The sequence below is a fragment of the Sus scrofa genome, chromosome 13 (assembly GCF_000003025.6).
Source record: "Sus scrofa isolate TJ Tabasco breed Duroc chromosome 13, Sscrofa11.1, whole genome shotgun sequence".
NCBI classification, from domain to species: Eukaryota; Metazoa; Chordata; class Mammalia; order Artiodactyla; family Suidae; genus Sus; species Sus scrofa.
Genome location: NC_010455.5, coordinates 109738911 through 109759911, shown reverse-complemented (window position 1 = coordinate 109759911; position 21001 = coordinate 109738911). Strand labels below are relative to the sequence as shown.

The 21001-nt window shown below is 43.5% G+C and overlaps 1 protein-coding gene across 21 annotated transcripts in view; it reads left to right on the top strand.

Moving 5' to 3' along the window:
- Positions 1 to 21001, top strand: part of TNIK (TRAF2 and NCK interacting kinase) — a 409498-nt gene that overhangs the window by 292434 nt on the left and 96063 nt on the right. For all 21 annotated transcript variants that reach the window (XM_021071173.1, XM_021071170.1, XM_021071167.1 and 18 more), the window contains 5 exons: positions 2099 to 2153; positions 4173 to 4251; positions 11847 to 12022; positions 16923 to 16989; positions 20216 to 20420. In XM_021071173.1, coding sequence (XP_020926832.1) covers positions 2099 to 2153; positions 4173 to 4251; positions 11847 to 12022; positions 16923 to 16989; positions 20216 to 20420 — 582 coding nt within the window. The remainder of the gene's footprint in view (positions 1 to 2098; positions 2154 to 4172; positions 4252 to 11846; positions 12023 to 16922; positions 16990 to 20215; positions 20421 to 21001) is intronic.

Sequence of the window (21001 nt, the reverse complement as noted above, 5' to 3'; positions counted from 1 at the left end):
AAGGATGATAATTGCCTTCTTGAGTTGTATTCTATGCAGAGAATTACTTGAAATCTTGTGGACTATGTTTTTGTGCACATGCATTATTATCCCTGACTGAACTTACAACTTTCATGTGGACAGGCCAAGGGGCTCGTGAATTAAAGAATCCCCCCTGGGTCCTAGTGGAGGTTAGTGTGTTCCCCGGCCACCTGCTCTAAGGTAGGTTGTACTTTGGGCAAGAATCTAGATCCCCTTGAAATTCCCCTCTGAGTTGTATGGACCTTGGTCCAAATACTGAACGGGCCTGGGTGTCACTCACAGGATATTGAGTTTAGTCCTAGGGAATGGCTTAGGGTAAATTTCATAGCTTGCTTCCAGTTCCATCTCCTTTCTGTGTGTCCTTGACCTGTGTTTGATGGAAATTGCAAGGAAACTTAGCTTGAATCTCTGAAATATGAGTGAGGTTCCAGGGGAGACTTCAGAATTTTGTACAAAATGCAAGATATATTTAAAGTGAAAGGAGGGTGAGAGTCTTTATCAGGATTGTGGGCCATTGAACCAAATTGTACATGGTTTCTTACCAATCATTTTGGGGTTTCCTAACCTGGTTTTCCCATCTCTTGACTTGTCACCCTTCTATGCAGTGTTTAGAAACTGCTAAGCCACAGACACAGAGTGGGGGAGAAGCATGTTGTTAGATGGAGATTGGAGATTGCACATGTAGAGGTGGAGGTTTTGGCCTAGAAATTTCTGATAAGAGCATAAAAGTCAGTCTGAGACGAAGAAAGACTGTAGGGTATAGGGTTTCTATTTTACATGTTCGTGTACTTACAAGATAAAATGTATTGTTCACTCTTTCAATAAATATATCATCTGCTCTAAGCACTGAGATATAGCAGTGAGCACCACCATCCGAGAGCTTCCCTGTCCTCATCTCGTTTAGTTAAATGGTACGAAATTATGGTTTCTGTATGTTAAAAAAATTGACTATAAATATGCATCTTCTATATGACTCAGCCATTTCACTTCTAGGTACTTACTTAGAAGAAATAAAAGCATATATCCTTACAAAGACTTGTACATGAGTACATGAAGCTTTATTTTTATTTTTATTCTTTTATTTATTTTTTCATTTCATTTTTTAGTGATTTTTATTTTTTCCATTATAGTTGGTTTACAGTGTTCTGTCAGTTTTTGACTATAGAGCAAAGTGACCCAGTCACACACACACACACACACACACATAGATAAATACATTCTTTTTCTCACATTATCCTCCATTAAAACATGGAATGCTTATGAATTTGCATGTCATCCTTGCGCAGAGGCCATGCCAATCTTCCCTGTGTCTTTCCAATTTTAGTATATGTACTGCCAAAAAGAGCAGGGTAGCAGCTTTATTTTTAATGATGTTGACTGGAAACAACCCAAATGTCCATCAACAAGTGCATGGACAAATTGTAGTCTATCCATATGATGTACTGATTCATGCTGCAATGTGGATCAAGCTTAAATACATTATGCTAAGTGAAAGAAACCAGAAGATTTTATTTTATACAAAACTTTAGAAGATGCAAATTACATCCATAGTGACAGAAAACAGATCAGTGGTTGCCTCAGAATAGGAACTGGGATTGGGGACAGGAAGGGCAGGAGGAGAGATGACAAAGGGGCAGGTGAGACCTTTTGGAGTGATGATGTGTTACTTTCTTGACTGTGGTGATGGTTTCACAGATGTCTACACATGCCACAGCCTTTCAAACGGTACACTCTGAATATGTGAAGTTAATTATATGACAGTTATACCTCGATTGAGCAGCAGTTTCTTATGGTTCAATCAATAGATAAATTTCAGTGATAAATTAATGTTTAAAACTTCTATTCACTTTTCATAGATTTATTGAAAACGCACCGCATGTCAGGACCTGTGAAAGGTATTATTAATGAAAAGTGAATGAGACTGTTCCTGCTTTTAAGCTCAGTGGACAAAATCAGCTTGTAAGGAGATGGCTGGAGAGCTTCCCCATGGGCGGTTCTGAAGCCATTACCAGGTTTAGCCAGGTTATCCTTTGTTGACTGCTTTTATGCATATGTCTGTACCTTTCTTCTTTTTCAGAGTGATTTGTGGTCTCTGGGAATCACCGCTATTGAGATGGCAGAAGGTGCTCCCCGTAAGTAACTTCCTCTGGGTGAAATCTGTTGCTGGTCTGCTCTGCAGGTCCTGACGCTTCCTTGCCAGGAGCTGCAGTCGCTTCACTTCTGCTGCACCAAGCCCCACATGGACTCGAGCTGTCGTATTTAGAAAGCAGAGTCATCTTAAATCAGCCAGGAATCCCTTCGTTTCAGAGTGGTGTGAAGATCTTGTATTTATGAGGGGAAACAAGAAAGAAAAGGAAAGCAAATGTTGAGGAATCTTGTTTGTTTTATAGATCCAGTGTCTAGTTTATTCCTGAACACCTCGATGCCCAACATCAAACTGGGACCAAACCACAGAGATGCTGAACTCCAACATAATGAAAATTCAAAGCCGATTTTCAGTGCATGGGTCATGAGAATATTTGTACTCGATTGCTCTCGCTCCAGTTAGAATACCGATGTTTAGCTTTTTAGATTTCCTTGCTTTTTTGAGGCAGAGTGGCCAGCTCTGGATACCAGGAAAACCTCTCCGATTCCTTGAGGTCTGGAATACTGGCGCTGCAGAGCGCCTCCACCAGCCTCTGGGGTAGCCATGAGCCTGCGCCTCAGAGACTCCTGACTAGGGGCCAGGGGCGCAGGAGTGCAACTAACCAGACAGTGCAACTGACAAGGGGTGGCTGCCAGGAAGGCAAGGAGGCTGCAGCTCCCAAGGGCCCCTTCTCCCAGTGACCCAAAGACTGTTAACGCCTTTCCTGGAAGACAGCTCCTTGGCCTCACTCATTGAATTTCCTTGGACTGCAGGACAGTGGAGCACACTTCCACCTACTTTTTCTTTCTTTTGCCTTTACTTCCTGTAGACTTGCATAGCAATCTGACCCCTCTCCCAGCCTTCCCAGGCTTCCTCTCTATTTCCTTTCAAGCAGGAATGCCCCCTTCTCAACCCCCATAGTATCCTCTCATGTCAAATACCACCCGGGTGTCTGCTTTTCAGAGGACCCAGACCAAAACAATCCCCTTATTTGCCTGGCATGTCCCTGTGCTCATATATGCTTATAGCACTTTTTATCCTCAAGTTAATCAGACTCTTTTTATTTCTCACTCCAGAGTTGATAGAATCCATCTGTAGCATGCTTGATTTGGAGTGTTTGTTGACAAAATTCCCCTCATGCACAATGCTAATAGTAGGCTTTTATGAATCAGAAGAACAATATATGGCAATCTTAGCCATATTATCATTTTTAATGGATAGTAGAGAGGGCTAAAAATAAACTTCTATCCATTGAACCCTTTAGCCTTAGGGAGCATATAGCTTTAGTCTAGGCACAAAGGAAAAGATCCTCCCAGATGTTTGCAAAGTAAGCTAGTGAAATATTTTGATTAAAATAAGAATGTAGGGGTGTTTTCACTATAAATGATAATGTCATCTTTACAAGTTGAGATATTTTTCTATGTCTTGTGCCAGACTCCCTCTGCCTTAATCCTCTGGTCTTCTTGAAACCATTGAATGAAACAAAGCCAAAAAACCCATCATGAAAAGCCTGAATAAGCTGTTCAAGGTGTTTGGAAATACACAGAGAAAGTCCTTCTAGACTAGTGTTTTATAGTCCAAAAACCCAAATGATAACCCTGCCTTTAGTGTATGAGAAATAGACCATGAGTTATCCAATATCTTTTATTTTATGACTTGCAATTTTGCTAATTAAAAATAACTTATGGCTCCATTGCAGTTGTGATCTTGATGTTGTTTACTTAGTGTCTTAGATGGTTATTTATAGCAAAGCAAAGGGGATGGAACCTTTACCTTGTTTTCCTTAACAATAAAGTGAAAGTAGAGGTGTTAACAATCTCTAGTTGAAATGTGTCGGATTTTATGAGACTCGGTAATCAGCTCATTAAAATGCTCGCCAAACAGAAGCTTTATGATCTCCTGGCTCTGCTCACTGGTCCTGCCTGGACTCAGGGAGCCACTGGCAGCAGTAGCTGCACAGTGAGGCCAGGCTGGGCCTGGGTTTGGCCCCCTAACCCAAGCTGGCCCTTGTCTCGGTCTCTTGCAGCTCTGTGTGACATGCACCCCATGAGAGCCCTCTTCCTCATCCCCCGGAACCCCGCGCCTCGGCTGAAGTCTAAGAAGTGGTGAGTCTGGTCTTCATCATCTTGCAGATCTGAGGGCAGGGTTTTCTGTGATTGGCTTTTGGATGAGCTCAAATCCTGAGGTCCTGCTGACAAGATTAGACTGATATGTACTAAGACTTGGTGAGTGACTTCCCACGTGCTGTCCTGACATCTTAAAGTACATACTGAGTACCTACTGTTTACACACTAAGTCTTCTCTTCACACCTTCAAGGTAAGAAGGTTTTAGCTAAAATGAGCAGCAGGACCCAAGTAATAACGTGGAAACACTTTGACTGATCAGTCCGAGTAATATCTTTCCTGGCAGCTCAGAGCATCTTATCTAATGGGCTAACTTTTCCTCTGTTCCTTAAGACAATAATTCCCTAAGTGCACCTACACATTTATGAGAGACGATTTCACTGCTTTGTGCATGAACATTTATCATGTTTGTTTTTAACTATGGCTTTTTTTGTAGGACAGGTGATACCGGCTTCTTATTTGGGGGCTGTGATAGAATTGTTCCCTTTAATAAACTAATTCACATAAAAGGTGACTTAATTTAAAGAAAAATACTAAATGAATATTTGTATGGATGGTGTAAGGGTGTGGTAAAAGTTGTGTTGGTAGTGTACGATTAACCAGAATTTGCAAACTGAATTCTACAGGTTAGGCTGGAAGTTGGACTTTTGACTTTTTTATGCACTTACATCAGGGTCCTTGTGTCTTAACATTCTGTAACAAAAACTCATTGATCCTTCCCAGACCCCTGTGGGCATGGTATATCCTTCCTGATATGTCCTCAGTCCTGATTCCCTTTGCCCTAGGGCCAATTCCTGGACCACTTATGGTCTCTGGCCTTTTCTAGAGACATAGTCTAGGTAGTTTCAGCATGAAGGGACAACACCCTTCTGCTCCTATTCATACTGCTCCACAATCGGGCCCCTGACTGAAGCCCCCTCGTTCTCATGCGCCCACTCCCAGGGTCACCCTCCACTATTCTTGAGCAATCTTAATTAATGCCATCAACTGGGAGTGACATAGCAACCCTGGAAGAACAAGAGGAAGGCGTACTGCACAGAGAGAGGCAAAGGAAACAACCAGAAGAGACGACAGCCTCTGAGTGAGTTGCCGGTGGCTGTGCAGGGAGAGAGCAAGTTGCTATTGGTAACAGGAGACAGAGCATCCCTCCTCCCCTCTCTGGAGGGTCACCGTGGTGTGAGACAGTCACTCTCTCCCCAGCAACAGCCTTCCATTGGGTACCACACAACATGTGATCCACAGGAGCCCAGAAGCCCTGCTTCCTCCCTTCTTCCTAGAACAGACTCCCAGGGAGGAGTTGGCAGCTTCAGTGGCACTTGCAAGCCCTCTGCCAGCTTTCTGCTTATCCTTCATGCCAGACCTTCCGGGGTGGGGGGGAGGGTGCTGTGTCCAGTGGGCTTCACTTGCCCTGTTCCCTCCCTCCCTCCTCCTTCTTCACGGCTGCTGAACAGGTGTTTCAAGCTCCTCCCCAGAGGACAAAGCAACCATCCACATGTGTGCTATTTGCCTGGCAAAGTGTGGCCACACACACCACATTTCAGAATTATTTGTATTAATTGCCAACATTTAAAAAATCTGGTGCTTGAACATCACATGGAGATTTCTGACCTTTTTTTTTTTTTTTTTTTCAACAAAGGTACAGTAATTCTTCCCTATGGAGGGGTTCCCACTCCCTTTCAGGGTGAGAGCTAGTCCTTCCTCGCCCCAACCCAGATGTTGAAATCTGTTGATCTCCACACTGATCCAGTTTTCCTCTTATTTCTGGTCCGTACTACCTTTTGGCCATCTGGCCCCTCAGGAAAATGAGTGACCAGCCCCTGCTCTGACCTTGTTTGAGAAATACAGACTTGGGAGAAATACAGGCTGACTTGTCTGTTTCAGATCTTCGGCAGTGAGAGCTAATTTTGAGGATGCTGCAGAGAGCGGGGTCAGGCTAGGACCAGTGAGGAGGCCTGGCCACCTTCATCTCACCCAGCCTCCTTGCTCGCCCTTCCCTAGCTCGGAAGGAGCCAGAGTCCACACCGCCAGGCAGGGGGAGAGAAAGTGACTTGGCTGTTGAAGAGCAAGTGGGAGGAGCAAAAACCCTTTCTCATTCAGAACCCAGCCTTTTTATAAAGATGGCTGTGCAGCCCCTGGCCACAACACACTTGGTGAGCCTCCCGTTTCTCTGCAGTAGAATTCCAGTTTTTAAGTGAATATTTAGGCACTTCAGAGTTCTTTGTCTTGAACGATCAGGTCCAAAGAGATTTAAAATAGGTTAGGGTTTGAGAGAAAGTAAAATATTTCTATTATGCTTTTCCTTTTTTTCCCGCCTTTCCCCCAGAAGAAACAGAACTCTAAAATGTTCTTTTATGTCCACCTATTATTTACCTGAATGAGTTGTCAGATGTTCCCAGTGTATATTCCAACAAATGCCAAAGGGGGCACCATTGTGCAGAGACAGCAGTGAAGTCTTCCTGAAAACATTCAGCAGAGGGTCACTTCCGAGGAACTTGACTGAATTTACCACATACAAGGCATACAAGGCACATGTAGTTGTAGACTTAGCAACTATATTATATTTGATATGTGTAAATTATATATTTACTCTTCTATATTTTTATCGAATGAAATCTTCTTTAAATTCTGTAGTGCTTTACAATTTTCAAAAGTTTCACACACATAATTTCATATAATAACCCTTTTTTTTTTTAAGCACAACCCTGCCCAACAGATGCTCTGAGTCCTTATTTCACGGATGAGCATCTGAGGCTTAGGAAGGTTATGCTCTTTGCACAAGGCTGCACAGTCTTTGTTTCCCAAGTTTGTAACCTATGGCGCATCATTTGGCCTCTTAAAATTCAAGGTTAAAATAAGGTCCTATTGTATAGCATAGGGACCTATACTCAATATCTTGTAATAACCTATAATGGAAAAGAATCTGAAAATACAAAGAATATATATAATAAAAAGTATCTATATATATATAGATAGATAGATACATACATATATATATGTTAGTCACTTTGCTGTACATTTGAAACTAATACAACAATATACTTCAATTTTTTTAAAAAAGCCAGAAAAAAATTTCAAGGGTAAAGTGGTAGAGGAGCTATACGAGTCCCTTAGTATGAGCACTTTTCCCCAAGCCTTCACGTTAGGGACAGAGAGGCAGCAGCAGTGCTCCTTCCCCCATTCATTGTGGGAGGAGAGCAGAGCATCACCGAGAGCAGGAGCCAGTCTGGTCCTTCCTCAGCAGCAGGGGGAGGAGTGGCCTCCGCCCCAGGAAGTCGTATGGTCAGGGCTCCAGTCAGGCTCAGGCATTTGACAGTTAGGCCTCCAAGAGGGTTCTCACCCCGTTGAATCAGCAGAGAAGGATGCTCTCCCCGTGGGTCTCCAGGTCACCACTGAGCAGTGTAGGGGGATGCCTGTGTTGTCCTCCAGTCTCTCCTGCTCCAGGGTTAGGATTCAACCCGCCTGGGTGACCATCTCCTTCAAAAGAATTCCTCTCCCATCTCCTCCCACCCTGCTCACCCTGGCTCCCTCACCCTCACAGGGACACTCAGGGGCATAGCTTCCTTCCCGGGGTCTCTGGGGTGACTTTGTTCCTGTGAAAGATGGTCGCTCTTGTCCTTTTCACATGCCCTTTAAACGCGAAGATTCCACACAGGCAAAGCAGCATTCCATCGAGCTCATTAGAAAACTCATATCTGCTTATCACTGGAACAAGGAATAAGATCCCTGGTCCAAACCACGGATGCTCCAGGCAGGAGGCCTGCTCAGGTTAAGTGGCTTATCCTGAGTCCCAGGCTCCTCCCAGCCTGGAATCCTAGCCCTCTGCTTTTACTCCAAAGCTTACAACCATTCTGTAAGTTTATGACTTGCCAGTTCTGATTCTTGCTTAGGTTATCAAGCAGTTTTGTTTTAGAAATGGCAATGCTCTTTCTCGAGGGGGCAGGGAACGAGGTGGAGGGCACTAAAGAAAATAATGATAATAGAAAGGAAATATCAGAAAGTATTTCAGAGAGACTTTACTTGCTCGTAGGAGTATAACTTTGGACTTCATTAAAATCAAAATGAAAATTGCTATGCAAACTTTTAGAAATAACCTTTCTTTTCAGTCTCCTTGGAGAAAATGGTCCCTTCCCGCTAATGCTTCTAATCCTAATGCATGTAAATAACTCCCTTAAAGAACTCTGTATTATTTGGTTCAACACAAGTAGAGAAAAGCACCTTCAAGTTTCTACTCATAGCCCTTAAGGCAGATCTTCCTGTTCTTTAGGTCTAGAGATTGTCAGAAGTTTGGGGGACATTGTCATCATAGTAATAATAATAATAGCAAACACACATACAACATTTATGATATAGTGGGCACAGCTAAGTATTTTGCATGAATTAACTCATTTGATTACCACACAGTCTTTTGAGATAAGTACTAACCATATTCCATTTGCAGCCAGGGAAACTATGGGACAGAAAAATCAAGTAATCTGCCCCAAATCACTGAGTTAGTAAGCATAGAGAAAAAGCATAGTTCTGGGCAAAAGCAGATTTTAAAGATCAGACTGCATTTAGGGAGTCTGAAGATTATTACCAAAAACTTTTAGCCCAGCTGGTTATAGTGAGTAATGTAATAACCACTGAGGCATTTTTTAATTCCTCCAACACAATTTAATATATAAACAGGAAAAATCTGGGAGGATAAAGTACTCAGTGACACTGGCATTAGAAGAGCCAGTGCCTCAGACTGTAAGCACCATTCACTAACATTTATCTCTTCATGCCAACCCTTGGGAAATTAGTATGACTAATCTTTGACTTTTTTTTTTTTTTTTCCTAAAGAGATAGAACCAGCCGAGATTGAAACAATAAAGTTATATAAATGTACTTTAAACCCATTAGGCCTCTCAGCAAAGAGTCAGGTGATGTTCAACATAGGTGAAGTGTTTTTACTTTTAATTAAATGTGTAATTAAGCATATCGATCCTTTGGACACACTAACTTAAATAGAAGACAAGAAATCTTTCTTTGAAGGTTTGTTTTAAGTAAGCATTACTTTCTCTTCAAGCAGAACCATTTCCAGAAGATGGGCAGTAGACTGCCAGCTTCATAGATCTGCAGTCTTGACCCATAAAATTTTTCTCTTAAATATCTCTTGAGGTTCCTGCCCACCAAGAGAGATCCTGGAAAAAGGGCTCTGTGCTATATAGCTGGTTCCGTTAAACTCCCTGAACACTTTCATTTTGGAGAGGTCTCTGATTTTTGTTAGGTGTGGGTATTGGGGATTGGAATGTACAGTCTATTAAGTCTGAATCTCATTTTTAAATTGGGTGTGATTTATTTATCATCCCCTAATGAATAGTTGAGCACTTTATAAAAAAGCACGCTCTTCCTTCTAGTTGCAAGCAGGAAAAAAGAGAACTTCCATTTGCATTCTTGGTGAATATTTAATAGCTTTCTGTCTTCCTTTGGTTTTGCGCTTATCTTTTTAGTACTGATTTTCTACCTAGAAGAGTACCGTGTGGAGTTTGTCTATTTATTTATGCAGGTTAACCTTACTCACTTCAGTTTATTCCATTATTTTGTTATGGTTTTGTTGTTGTTATTGTTTTTTGCAAGGTCCCTCCTTAGATGATATCACATTAGCACCTCTACAGAGTAACCTGATGGCTAGAAAGAGGGCATATTAAATAATACCTTCTTGGGAGTTACCTTTGTGGGTCAGCAGTAATGAACCCAACTAGTATCCATGAGGAATTGGGTTCGATCCCTGGCACCACTTAATCCCTGGGTTAAGGACCCGGCGTTGCAGTGAACTGTGGTGTAGGTTGCAGAAAGCGGTTCAGATCTGGTGTTGCTGTAGCTGTGTTATAGGCCAGCAGCTGTAGTTCCAATTCAACCCCTAGTCTGGGAACTTCCATATGCCACGGGTGTGGCCCTAGAAAGAGAAAAAATCTCTCCAAGTCTTCCTTTCTGTCCCTTACAAGGACGTATTTGAACATAGCCACATTACAGCTCTTGTCCAGAACTCTCAGCCAATAATCACTCATGCATTCATTTGTCAAGCATGCAGTGTGCTTGTGATACAAAGATGGCTCAATTATGTCCCAGCTCTGGGGAGAATTTCCAGTGTAGGGGAAGCAGAAATGTGGGCTGAAGGACCTAGAGGGAGGTACCATTTCTAGTCCACAGTGTTGCCAATCCTGATACATCCCCCGCTGACCCCAAGCATGGCAGGTGACTTTTATTTCTATGTTAAATGATTTAAAAGTTCGATCATTGCCTAGAAATTTAAGGTGGAAAAAAAGACCAATAATTTAGTACTACTTTGAAAAACACAGAGTGCAATGTGTTTTTTGACTCGGGCAATCATGGAGAGCAGTGCGTATACCAGTGCCCTCTCACATCTGAATCCTGAAGAACATGCCTGCCGCTGTGTTCCATGTGGTGAGGACACTTTTCCAGCCTGAAAACTGTGTATCTCGCCTGCTGGGAAGTGTGGGAAAGCTGGCTGTTGATCTTCTCCTGTAACTCCCGAATTCTCCACAGGGGGGCAACAGAGAGCACAAAATGGTTGCATTCCTGAGCAGGGCTGGGACACTGAGAAGAGTGACTCTGGTTCCCCCATGGACTCTGAGGACAACGTGCAGTGCTGCCAGTGGAACACCTGGGAAAGGCATGCTATAGAGTCATGAGCTTAATTATTTATGATGCTGAACAATTTCTAGAAACTTTCAGCAAGAACACGCATGCCCAACTCCTGAATCATAGCTGAAGTCCACCATTAACTTCTACCACGTTGTGAACTTTACCCTAAATGCTGGTGTCACTCGCCAGCTTTCCCCAGCCCCGAGGAATCTCTGGGACAGGGTTTATTCCTGAGGAAACGATGCCTTTCTAGAAGGAGATAAATTTGCTTATGAACTTAGCCCCTTAAAGTTAGTTTTTCCAGTCGGTGGATTAATAGCAGACATGCGCACACATCCTATTTTTATTCTTGGAAAGCAGAGTTCCAAAGTGACTGAAATCACCAATGAAAAAACATGCCGTATAAGAATCTTGCTCATTTCTACAAAGTGTACTCCCCCTTACCTCTTCCACCCTGGTTTTACTTTTCCCAGCTTGCATTTTCTTCCTCATTTAGACAACTCACCTCAGTGTCCCCTGACATATAGTATGCTATTAGGTTTTCACTGATTGCCTACCTCCCTGAACTATCCTTTCCCAAGAATGATTTTCTCCTAGTTCTTGAAGATCTAGCTCTGGTTCCTTCAGTCCAACAGACCTTCCAAACAGTGGTTCTCATCAGGGTCTTTCTCTTCTCTGATGCCTATTGGTCTTCCATGTGATATTCTGTATAAACTGCGGAAAAAACGCTTTCACAATGTAACTGCCATGCACTGCCTGAGCTATGATGGTGATGGTGCCTTTGAACTCCTAATGTCTAATGAAAAGCTAGACCTACTTTGTGATTGGTTGACCCCTACATAGCTGATTGGACCTTTTTTTTTTCATTCTAGCATTTCAGAAAATATAAGCTTGCTTTTCTACGGATTGTCTTTTTACGTATGGGTTCATCTCTTCTGTTTGGCAGGTCAAAAAAATTCCAGTCCTTTATTGAGAGCTGCTTGGTAAAGAATCACAGCCAGAGACCCGCAACAGAACAACTGATGAAGCATCCGTTTATCCGCGATCAACCTAATGAACGACAGGTCCGCATCCAGCTCAAGGACCATATTGATAGAACAAAGAAGAAGCGGGGAGAGAAAGGTGAGATGCTCACCTGTATTTCAGCAAGGGAAACAAAAGACAGAATGAGTCACAGGCCCTTGGTGTATTGGGAGGTGACTGCAGAATTTCCAAGAGGGCTGCATTATTCTTTAAGTATTCTTTTTTTTTTTTTTTTTTTTTTTTTTTGTCTTTTGTCTTTTGTCCTTTTAGGGCCGCACCCAAGGCATATGGAGGTTCCCAGGCTAGGGGTCTAATCGGAGCTGTAGCTACCGGTCTACACCAGAGCCATAGCAATGCAGGATCCGAGCCGCATCTGCGACCTACACCCCAGCTCATGGCAACACCAGATCCTTAACCAGCTGAGCAAGGTCAGGGATCCAACTCGCAACCTCATGGTTCCTAGTCAGATTCGTTTCCACTATGCCACTACTGGAACTCTGTAGGACTGCATTATTCTTTATGGTGAAGGGCTGCCTCTGGGATCACAGCCTGTGGATATCAGCGGAGGGAAGCTGCTGAGATGAAATCTGTCAGTAAAGAATAGAACTGTGAGAAATAGTCCCTTTTCCAGGCACTGAACAAAGTCATGTTGAGTGATACTATGAAGTGGTTTGGTATGACAAGTGATTTTCTTAATTCGAATGAATATTCATGTTTCAAAGACAAAAAAAAAATCTACAGAAGACAGGCAGCCTTAAAAAAGAACCCATCTAGTTGACATTTTTCAGTCCTGGCACTCTTCAACATTTAAGTTTTTGTGTTCTGAGGCTCATTCTAATTTAGTTATTTGGAAGTCAAAATGACTTTTCTTATAGTCACAGTGATATAAAAGAGGTTGCCAGGCTTGCTATTTGGAACATCGCATTTTGAACTGGAAGATTACTTAATGCACTTGTTTAATGAAAATGCACTTTTACAGATTCAAAAACTCTGTTATGGCTGTAGCTGTTATACCACACTGCCTTTTCTGTCTTTCTTTCTTTTTTTCTTTTTATGGCCATACCTGCGGCACATGTAAGTTCCCAAGGCTGGGGTCAAATCGGAGTCACAACTGAGGCCTACGCCACAGCCGCAGTAACGCCAGATCTGATGTGTGTCAGCAACCTACACCATAGCTCACAGCAATGCCAGATCCTTAATCTACCGAGCAAGCCCAAGGATCAAACCTACATCCTCACAGAGAGAATGTGGGGTTCTTAACCCTCTGAGCCACAAGACCTCCCCACGGTGCCTTCTTACCACGTCATTGGAAAGGACCAATGAGTCCAAACTCAGGGTCCTGGGACTGTGTCCTAGTTGGTTGAATAGAGATTCAACCCTCCTTTTATTTGATTTTCCCTTTCTCTTTGCCTCTGCAGTTAATATCTGTGATGACCTGGCAGGGTATAAGCAGAGTCCTAGGGATGGGGCAGTGTGAGCAGTGTAGGAGTCAAGACTGGGCAGAGGTAAGATCAGCAGAGGCTAAGGGAAAAGGAAGCTTCAGTGAAGCTCCAAATTTCTCCTTTGCTGCCAGCCTCGGGGACTTAGGAAAACATGTGAGCAGATTGCCCTGAGGAGCAGGAGGTTACGAGGCAAAGCCAAAAGTGAGGCCCATTGCCAGTTATTAGTGGGTGGAGAGGGATGAGGTGTCAATCAGAAGCAAAGGGCTGGGAGGGCAGCCCGGGCTGGAGGAACTGGGCTTGGAGAGAAATGGATGCGTCAAGGTCAGACAGGGCCAGGACTCGTTTTTCAACTGCTATTTATTAATAGTGGTCTTAGGCCACTCCAAGAAGTCAAAATTTTAGAAGGAATAGTTTAGGGCAGTGTATCAGACATGCAGCCATTAAAGGTCAACTTCTCAAAAAAAGAAATTTTATTTTTCTGAAGGTATCAAGAGTTAGTTGTGTTCATTCTCTTGTTTTCAGACTCAAATTCTGAGTTCAAATTCTCCTTCTACCCCTTAATGGTTATGTGAACTTCATCCCAGCTTTCTCATCTTTATAATCTTTATACCAGGAATTGGAGGTATAATAATTAGTATTGTCTGGCATTGTTACAAAGATTAAATGCATGGAAAATGCTTAATACAATGTCTGGCACATACATGTACTCAATAAATATAAGCTATTCTTATTTAGACAATTCTTTACTGACCTATAATTTTTCAGTACTATTCACGGTTACTTTCTGAGATCCTGTGACCTCTACTTCTGACATGTAAGAATGGGTAAAGCTTGAGCCTTGGGTCATTTTCATATTTAGGGCACACTCCGGAATGTGGCTCAGAACTTATCATCCCATGAAAATAGACCATTTTTAATGTATTCCTTCTCTGCAGAATAGAAGAGTAAGATTCTCAGTAGTAGGTATACTCAAGAGTTGCATGGTGATTTCAGGAACCTAATTCTGTTTAGACTTAGCCCTCCTTTTTGTTCGCTCCCCAAGAAAAAGTATTATTCAAGTGAGACTTCATTCCAGTTGCTTCATTTGATTAAATGTCTTAATTTGCTCCTTCTTATACTTTTTCACTCTCTTCATAGCTCTAAGACCAGCTTTTGGTAGAATCAAAAAAATTTTAATGTGTACTGCTTTATGATTCTTTTAACCTGATATTATTTTTTTCCTTAAGATATGTTGATGAATGTTAATTTAAGCCAGTAATATAAAAGCAATCATGCTGGATTCTGGTGAAGTATTACAGTTGAGAAGCCTGACCAATGAAAGTTTTACCCTAGAGAGTAGAAATAATTAGATTAATTGTGTGCTTTTCCTTGCTATAATTCCCTTTAATAGGTAAAATTTCTGCACTTTACTTTGAACTCTCTGTTGATTCATTTCAGGAAAGTTTGGAATATTAAATTTTCAAAGTGGAATATTAAAATACTTTATGAAGTTTCCTTACATTTTGGGTGAAATTATACTTTAAAAAATAAGTAGCCTCTAAACTTCACACATATCTAAATAGACGAAACTAATTTTTATGTGATTTTTTAAAATACACTTGAAATCATCATGCTTTGGGAGTTTCCATCTTGGCTCGGTGTAAACGAACCTGACTAGCATCCACGAGGATGCAGGTTTGATCCCTGGCCTCACTCAGTGGGATAAGGTTCCGGCGTTGCCGTGAGCTGTGGTGTAGGTTGCAGACGTGGCTTGGATCTGGTATTGCTGTGGCTGTGGAGTAGGCCAGGAGCTACAGCTCTAATTCAACCCCTAGCCTGGGAACCTCCATATGCCAGGGGTGCAGCCCTAAAAAGACAAAAAAAAAAAAATCATCATCATGCTTTGACTTCCTTTCATCATCCCTTTAGTGGCTAAATAGTCAGGTAAGCAAAGTGTGTTTAAATCAATTATACTTTAATTAAAAAAAATAAAATAAGATCTCTGAAGGGAAAAAAATTCATGATCAAATTCACCAGTTCTCATCATGTAACTGCTACCTCCTGGTGGCAACATAACCAAATTGCAGTTTCATTTCCTTTTTAGGGGTGCGCATTTGTCTTCAAAGTTGTAATTACTAACTTGAAGTTATGCAGGAGTGGTAGCACCGAGACAACCTCCCTTGCTTCAAATGAAAAGCTCTTCCAAAGGCTCCCCATTGCCCACAGAAAAGTCCTCAGTATGATGTATATGAAGAAAAGCAGGCCACATCAGACCTGCTAGCCTTTCTCACTCCATCTGCTCTCTCACACCAGACATCTAGCCACTGGCATCTGGGTGTTTCCTGAACTTCCATGCATTATAACACTGTCAGCCTTACTCAGGTGGTTATGTTGCTTGTACTGTTCCTTCCCCACCACTTTCAGTCACCATCTGCCTGGAAAAGAGCTCCTGACCTTCCAAGGTCCAGCTCCTTTCCTCCTCAAAGACTTCACTCTTCCCCTCCCCCATTATGACCCATGGCCTTAGCTGCTCCTTTCTCTGATATCTCACTACTCTTTTAAGTACTTGTATTTAGTATATAGTGTGTTGGGAAGAACACTAATTATAAAGTTGGAAAAATTCTGGACTGAATTCTAAGTCCAAATCTCAGATTTATTGAGATGACATGGGTCATATTACTTAACTGTTTGTACTCTCAGTATCTTTGCTTGCAAAGGGATATTATGTTAAAGGATTGCTTTGGGAAATCCATGAAAAAGCATATGTAAAGTACCCAGCACAGTGACCAGCCTGGGAAATATCCAAGAAAGATGAGTTCTCTTTCTTCTCCATAATCATGGAGATTCTGATGATTTGCTTGTCCATCTTGCCTGTTAGGTGCTAATCTTCTCCAAAGCATGGAATCAATCTTAGTCATTATTGCATGTTAACTTGCTTAGTTAACATTATTATTATATTAGTGAATTAAATGAATCTCCCCGGTAAGTCCATCAAAATGCATGTAACTCTCTATTTTTAATAGCACATGTTGTCAAAAGTTTCTTTCTGGTATTAAGCTATCTAAAGGCAACTTTTGAGTCCACAGGAGTCATAATAAAATAACTATTAAGAAATGATTTTAAGGAGTTTGATGGTGGCCTAGGGGTTAAGGATCTGGTGTGGTCACTGCTGTGGCTCTGGTTCAACCCCTGATTTCAGACCCGGGAACTTCCACATGCTATGGGGACAGCCCCTCCTCCCGCTCCCCAAAAAGATTGCTGCTGTCAATAAGTTACCAGAAGGCCCATTAAAAATTGGATTAGGTGTCCCTATAATGGAAATTAACACAAACTGAAGAGTTATTTTTCAGCTTCTGGTCTCACTTTGATGTGTACATCGGGCATTAGGGAGAAGTCTCTATAGAGTCACCTTGGAGGCTCATGCCACTTGCTTGAATCCAGCTCTTGGGAACTGCTGGGTCACAGGTCAGGAGGTCTGGAGCCTGTCTTGGGGCAGCACCAAGGACCTGACACAAGGGCTGGGCTTCCTAAGCAGTAGCGTCTCTTTGCTCACTGACAGTCCATGGGTCTCTCCTCAGATGAGACGGAGTATGAGTACAGCGGGAGCGAGGAGGAAGAGGAGGAGAATGACTCTGGAGAGCCCAGGTAGGCAAGCAGAAGCCCTCCGCTCGTTCCCATGTTTGGAATCGGGATTGTGTGCAATTCACCTCCTCTTGGTAAATGGGTTCATTTTTAAAACTCTAACAGAGTGGTCTTCCTTAATTTATTGCTCACAAACATTCATTAGTGTAGGAAAATTTTCCCTGGGCACACTCATACAAGAACATGGAAATCAGCATATTCTTTATCTTGTCCTCCAAGATTTATTTCCTTGTTTCCTCACATATGTAAGTGTGTAGAATGGGTAGGAGGCATTTATTTGGGTAAGTATAGGACTAAAGTTACCTAAAATGGCAGTTTTCTGGAGACCTAAGTGGTATGTTGAGTTCTTCAGTCCATTGCTTCAGACCTTCTGAGACTTTCGGCAGTCACTGCCTTCGTCGTCACATGCCTTGGTAGTTTCACCACCACCTAATCCAAGGTGGGAGACTGTTTCCAGGAAATTGAATTATATTCCAGAGGTGACCCCTAAATAGAAACTTCCATGCCTGGTCCTGTTGTCCCATGTTGGACCCCAGAATCAAGTGCTGCTTTATTAGCATTATCCCTGCGTTTTGAATTTCACTTGACTTTGATTCTGACTCTCTCCTGGTCTGTGTTTATAAATAATTAATGCCAGTGTGCTCACACAGCCAGGAATTCTCTCTTTAAGAGAAATCAGCTGGTGCCAGTTTGCTAAAGGCAAGCACGCCATGGCGATGCATTGTGCATGTGAACTGAAATTTATTGGGGGAAATGCACAAAGCAGAAGGGTCACTGGGGTATACAGTCCCCATCCTCTAGCCATCTAAGGAGCGATCCCAGTACTCAAGAAGGAGCAGTTCCTATACCACTGGGGCAGATTCTGAGCCAGGAAAGGGGCCAGCTCAGCCACGGCTGCTAGCGTGAGCCAGTGTGTTCTATTTCTAAGCTAACTCAGCCTTACCAAGCTGGATTATTGCTAAAACTCCTGGAAGAGGACAGGACTGAGCTTACAGGGCCATTAGTTTTTCTTTCTTCAGCTGCTCTAGGAATTTTCAAGGTCAAAGACAAGAGAATTCTTTCCTTCCATCTGGATACTTCACATGTTGGCCGCCCCCAGTTTAGCTGCATAAGGATGCTGCCTGCCAAGTAGTGACATGGAAAATGAACATTCTTATCAAGCAGAGGACCCAATGCCCTGCTTTTAGAGAAGTTGTACACTCTTGTTCCAAAGCTCCCCCAGACAGGCACGTCAGCCTGTCTGACTACTCTCTGTGGAGCTGAGAACCTTGTCTTAGATAACACTTGCTAAACCACCTGTTGGGTGTCACGTAGTGGGTAACCTGGCCACCTCCTAACACTTCTATAATTGTAACGCGTCATTATATCACATTGAAGATTATGTTCCAAGTCCTATTTTATGGACACATCTAATTAATCTTACTGAAATCCTGAAAAGTAGAAAGGGACAGTGGTTATGTCACTTTAGAAATGAGGTAACAGCCCAATGATGGCAACCAGGTCACACACCGAGTTAATGATTGAGTCACTAAGACAGCTCAGGTGGCCTGAGATTGATGCAACATCAGTTAATATTAATCAACGGAGCATCCTCATGCACCTGTGAAGTTGGGTTCCCAAAGCCTGGCTGCCTTTGCCCAGAGTAGGTCACCCCTGTTGTCTGGGGGGTGTTTAGCGTTCTACACAAAAGCAGTAGTTTTAAATGAGGCTTGTTAGTAGGATCTAAGCACTGTCTACTGCCATGTCATGGCAGTATCTCACAGCATGCCACCCCCTCTCCAAGACAGAATGATCCCCTTGTCAGCCACCACACTTGCTCCTCCCCTGTCGTCCCCAGTTTGCCTCACCATCCCAGCCCAGATGCCAAGGAAAAGCCTGCAGGTCATCCCTCATTCCACACATTAGATCCATCAACAGGTGTCATTAACTCTGTCCCAAAATGCTTCTCCCAGCCTCCATCCCCACCATTCCTACCTGGTTAAAGCCTCCACCCCAAAGCCACTGTGGTATCTGACCAAGTAGGGTCCTTACTTGCCCGTGTAACCCCCGCAGAATATCATCTATTAGGCAGCCAAACCAATCTGGTCTTGATACTCTTCTGCTAATAAGCTTTCCATGAGTGGCATCTACCGCCACTTGTATTAACCTCTTTATCCTTCCTCTGACGTCCTCTTGTTTACTCTGAGAAGACTGGTTTGGGTTCTGTCCCTCTAAAAGGCCACCCCTATAAGGTCCCATCCTCACAGCAGGCCTCTAAACGTGCCTTCCCTTCTGCCTGGAAGGTCCCTCCCTACCTCTTCATGTGACTGCCTCTTCATCATTTGGTGCTCAGCTCCACTGTCACCTTTTCAGAGAGGTCTTCCCTGGTCACCCCAGCTAAAGCAGAGAGCCCTTCATCCTCACCCCAGCACCATCACCCCAGCGCCCTGACCCTGTCACTCTGAAACTATTATACTTGTCTGTCTTCTGTGAATATCTGAAATTATGCTGTTTATAATAATTTGCCTTGTTCCTCCACAAGAAACTAACTAGAGAGAGAATTTATTTACCTATTTCTGTATCTCCTAGAGCCTATTCCAGTGCCTGCCACATAGCAGGTGCTCAGTAATTATTTAATGGATTTATTTCAAGTGGAAGCTACCCAAAAGATTAAAAGGACTAGGTCTGTATGAACCAGTAGGAACCATTTCCCATCTCCTTGGGCTACTATGCAAAACTGAGCAGCCTGTAACTGTGAGTGGTTCAAGGAGGTGGTATGGGTGAGCATGATGTACCCATCTAAGTAGAGCAGGCCCCCTCACTGCTCCCCATTGTCCATTTTATTGCTGGCTTAGTCCTTATCTTTCTTGAATGTGAAAACAAGCCTGTCTGGGGCTGGGGGCTTGCGGACTCACTAAAGCTTTTAGAAACAGAGAGTGAGGGAGCAGTGTGGACGGTGGCGCTAAGAGAGGAAGACTCCAGGAATGTGGCATCCCTGTGCGGATGAAGACAGCAGATGCGTGCAGTGGTCACACTGCAGGGAGACTGGACGTACCTCTCTTACCTGGACTGTCTTTTGGGCGGGGGCGGAGGAGCAGTGGCGATAACAGAGGGTCTGAGAGCCCGCGCTTGAGCTCCATGGCCACTTCCCCCGCAGGTGAGTGAGGCCCAGCTCTGCTCCTTTGGGACCCTGGGCAGCCCCTCCGCCCCCAACCTCGTGCCGCCTTTGATGTGTCTCTCCTGCTCACAGCTCCATCCTGAACCTGCCTGGGGAGTCGACGCTGCGCCGGGACTTCCTGAGGCTCCAGCTGGCCAACAAGGAGCGGTCCGAGGCACTGCGGCGACAGCAGCTGGAGCAGCAGCAGCGGGAGAACGAGGAGCACAAGCGGCAGCTGCTGGCCGAGCGCCAGAAGCGCATTGAGGAGCAGAAGGAGCAGCGGCGGCGGTTGGAAGAGGTGAGGGCCGGCCTGGCCACATCTTGTGGCTGGGGTCCCTTCTTAGGTGTCCATCGTGTCCCCAGGTCCCACCGGTGAAGTCAGGGCACTGCCTGTTCCGGGCAGGCACACATACCTGAACTGCAAAGGAGGATGCTGCCAAATGCTCTTACAAGCAGGACACTTCCCTTGCTGGAGGTGCTGTGACCTTGGTGTGGTCACATCAGAAAAGCCAGTGAAGGTCTCAACCCCTTCAAGTCTTGCCCAGGTATCTCCTTCTCACTGATGCCTCCTTGACCCCCTCTCTTAAAATCACAACCCCTCCCTCTAGCTGGTCCTGTTGCCCTTCCCAGCTTTATTTTTTTCACAGAGCTCTTGTCACCACCACATGTAATCTATATGTTCTTTCATATGTCTGTCTCTCCCCACTAGAATGCAAACTCCCCAAGGACAATGGATTTTTGTCTCTTTTATCCCTTACGTATCTCTATGTCATGTACCTAGTATCTAAAACAATGCCCGTCACACAATAGATGCCTCCTAAATATTCGTGGAATGAATGAACTAATATTTGAATGGACAAGTCTGTGATTGAGAAGTGA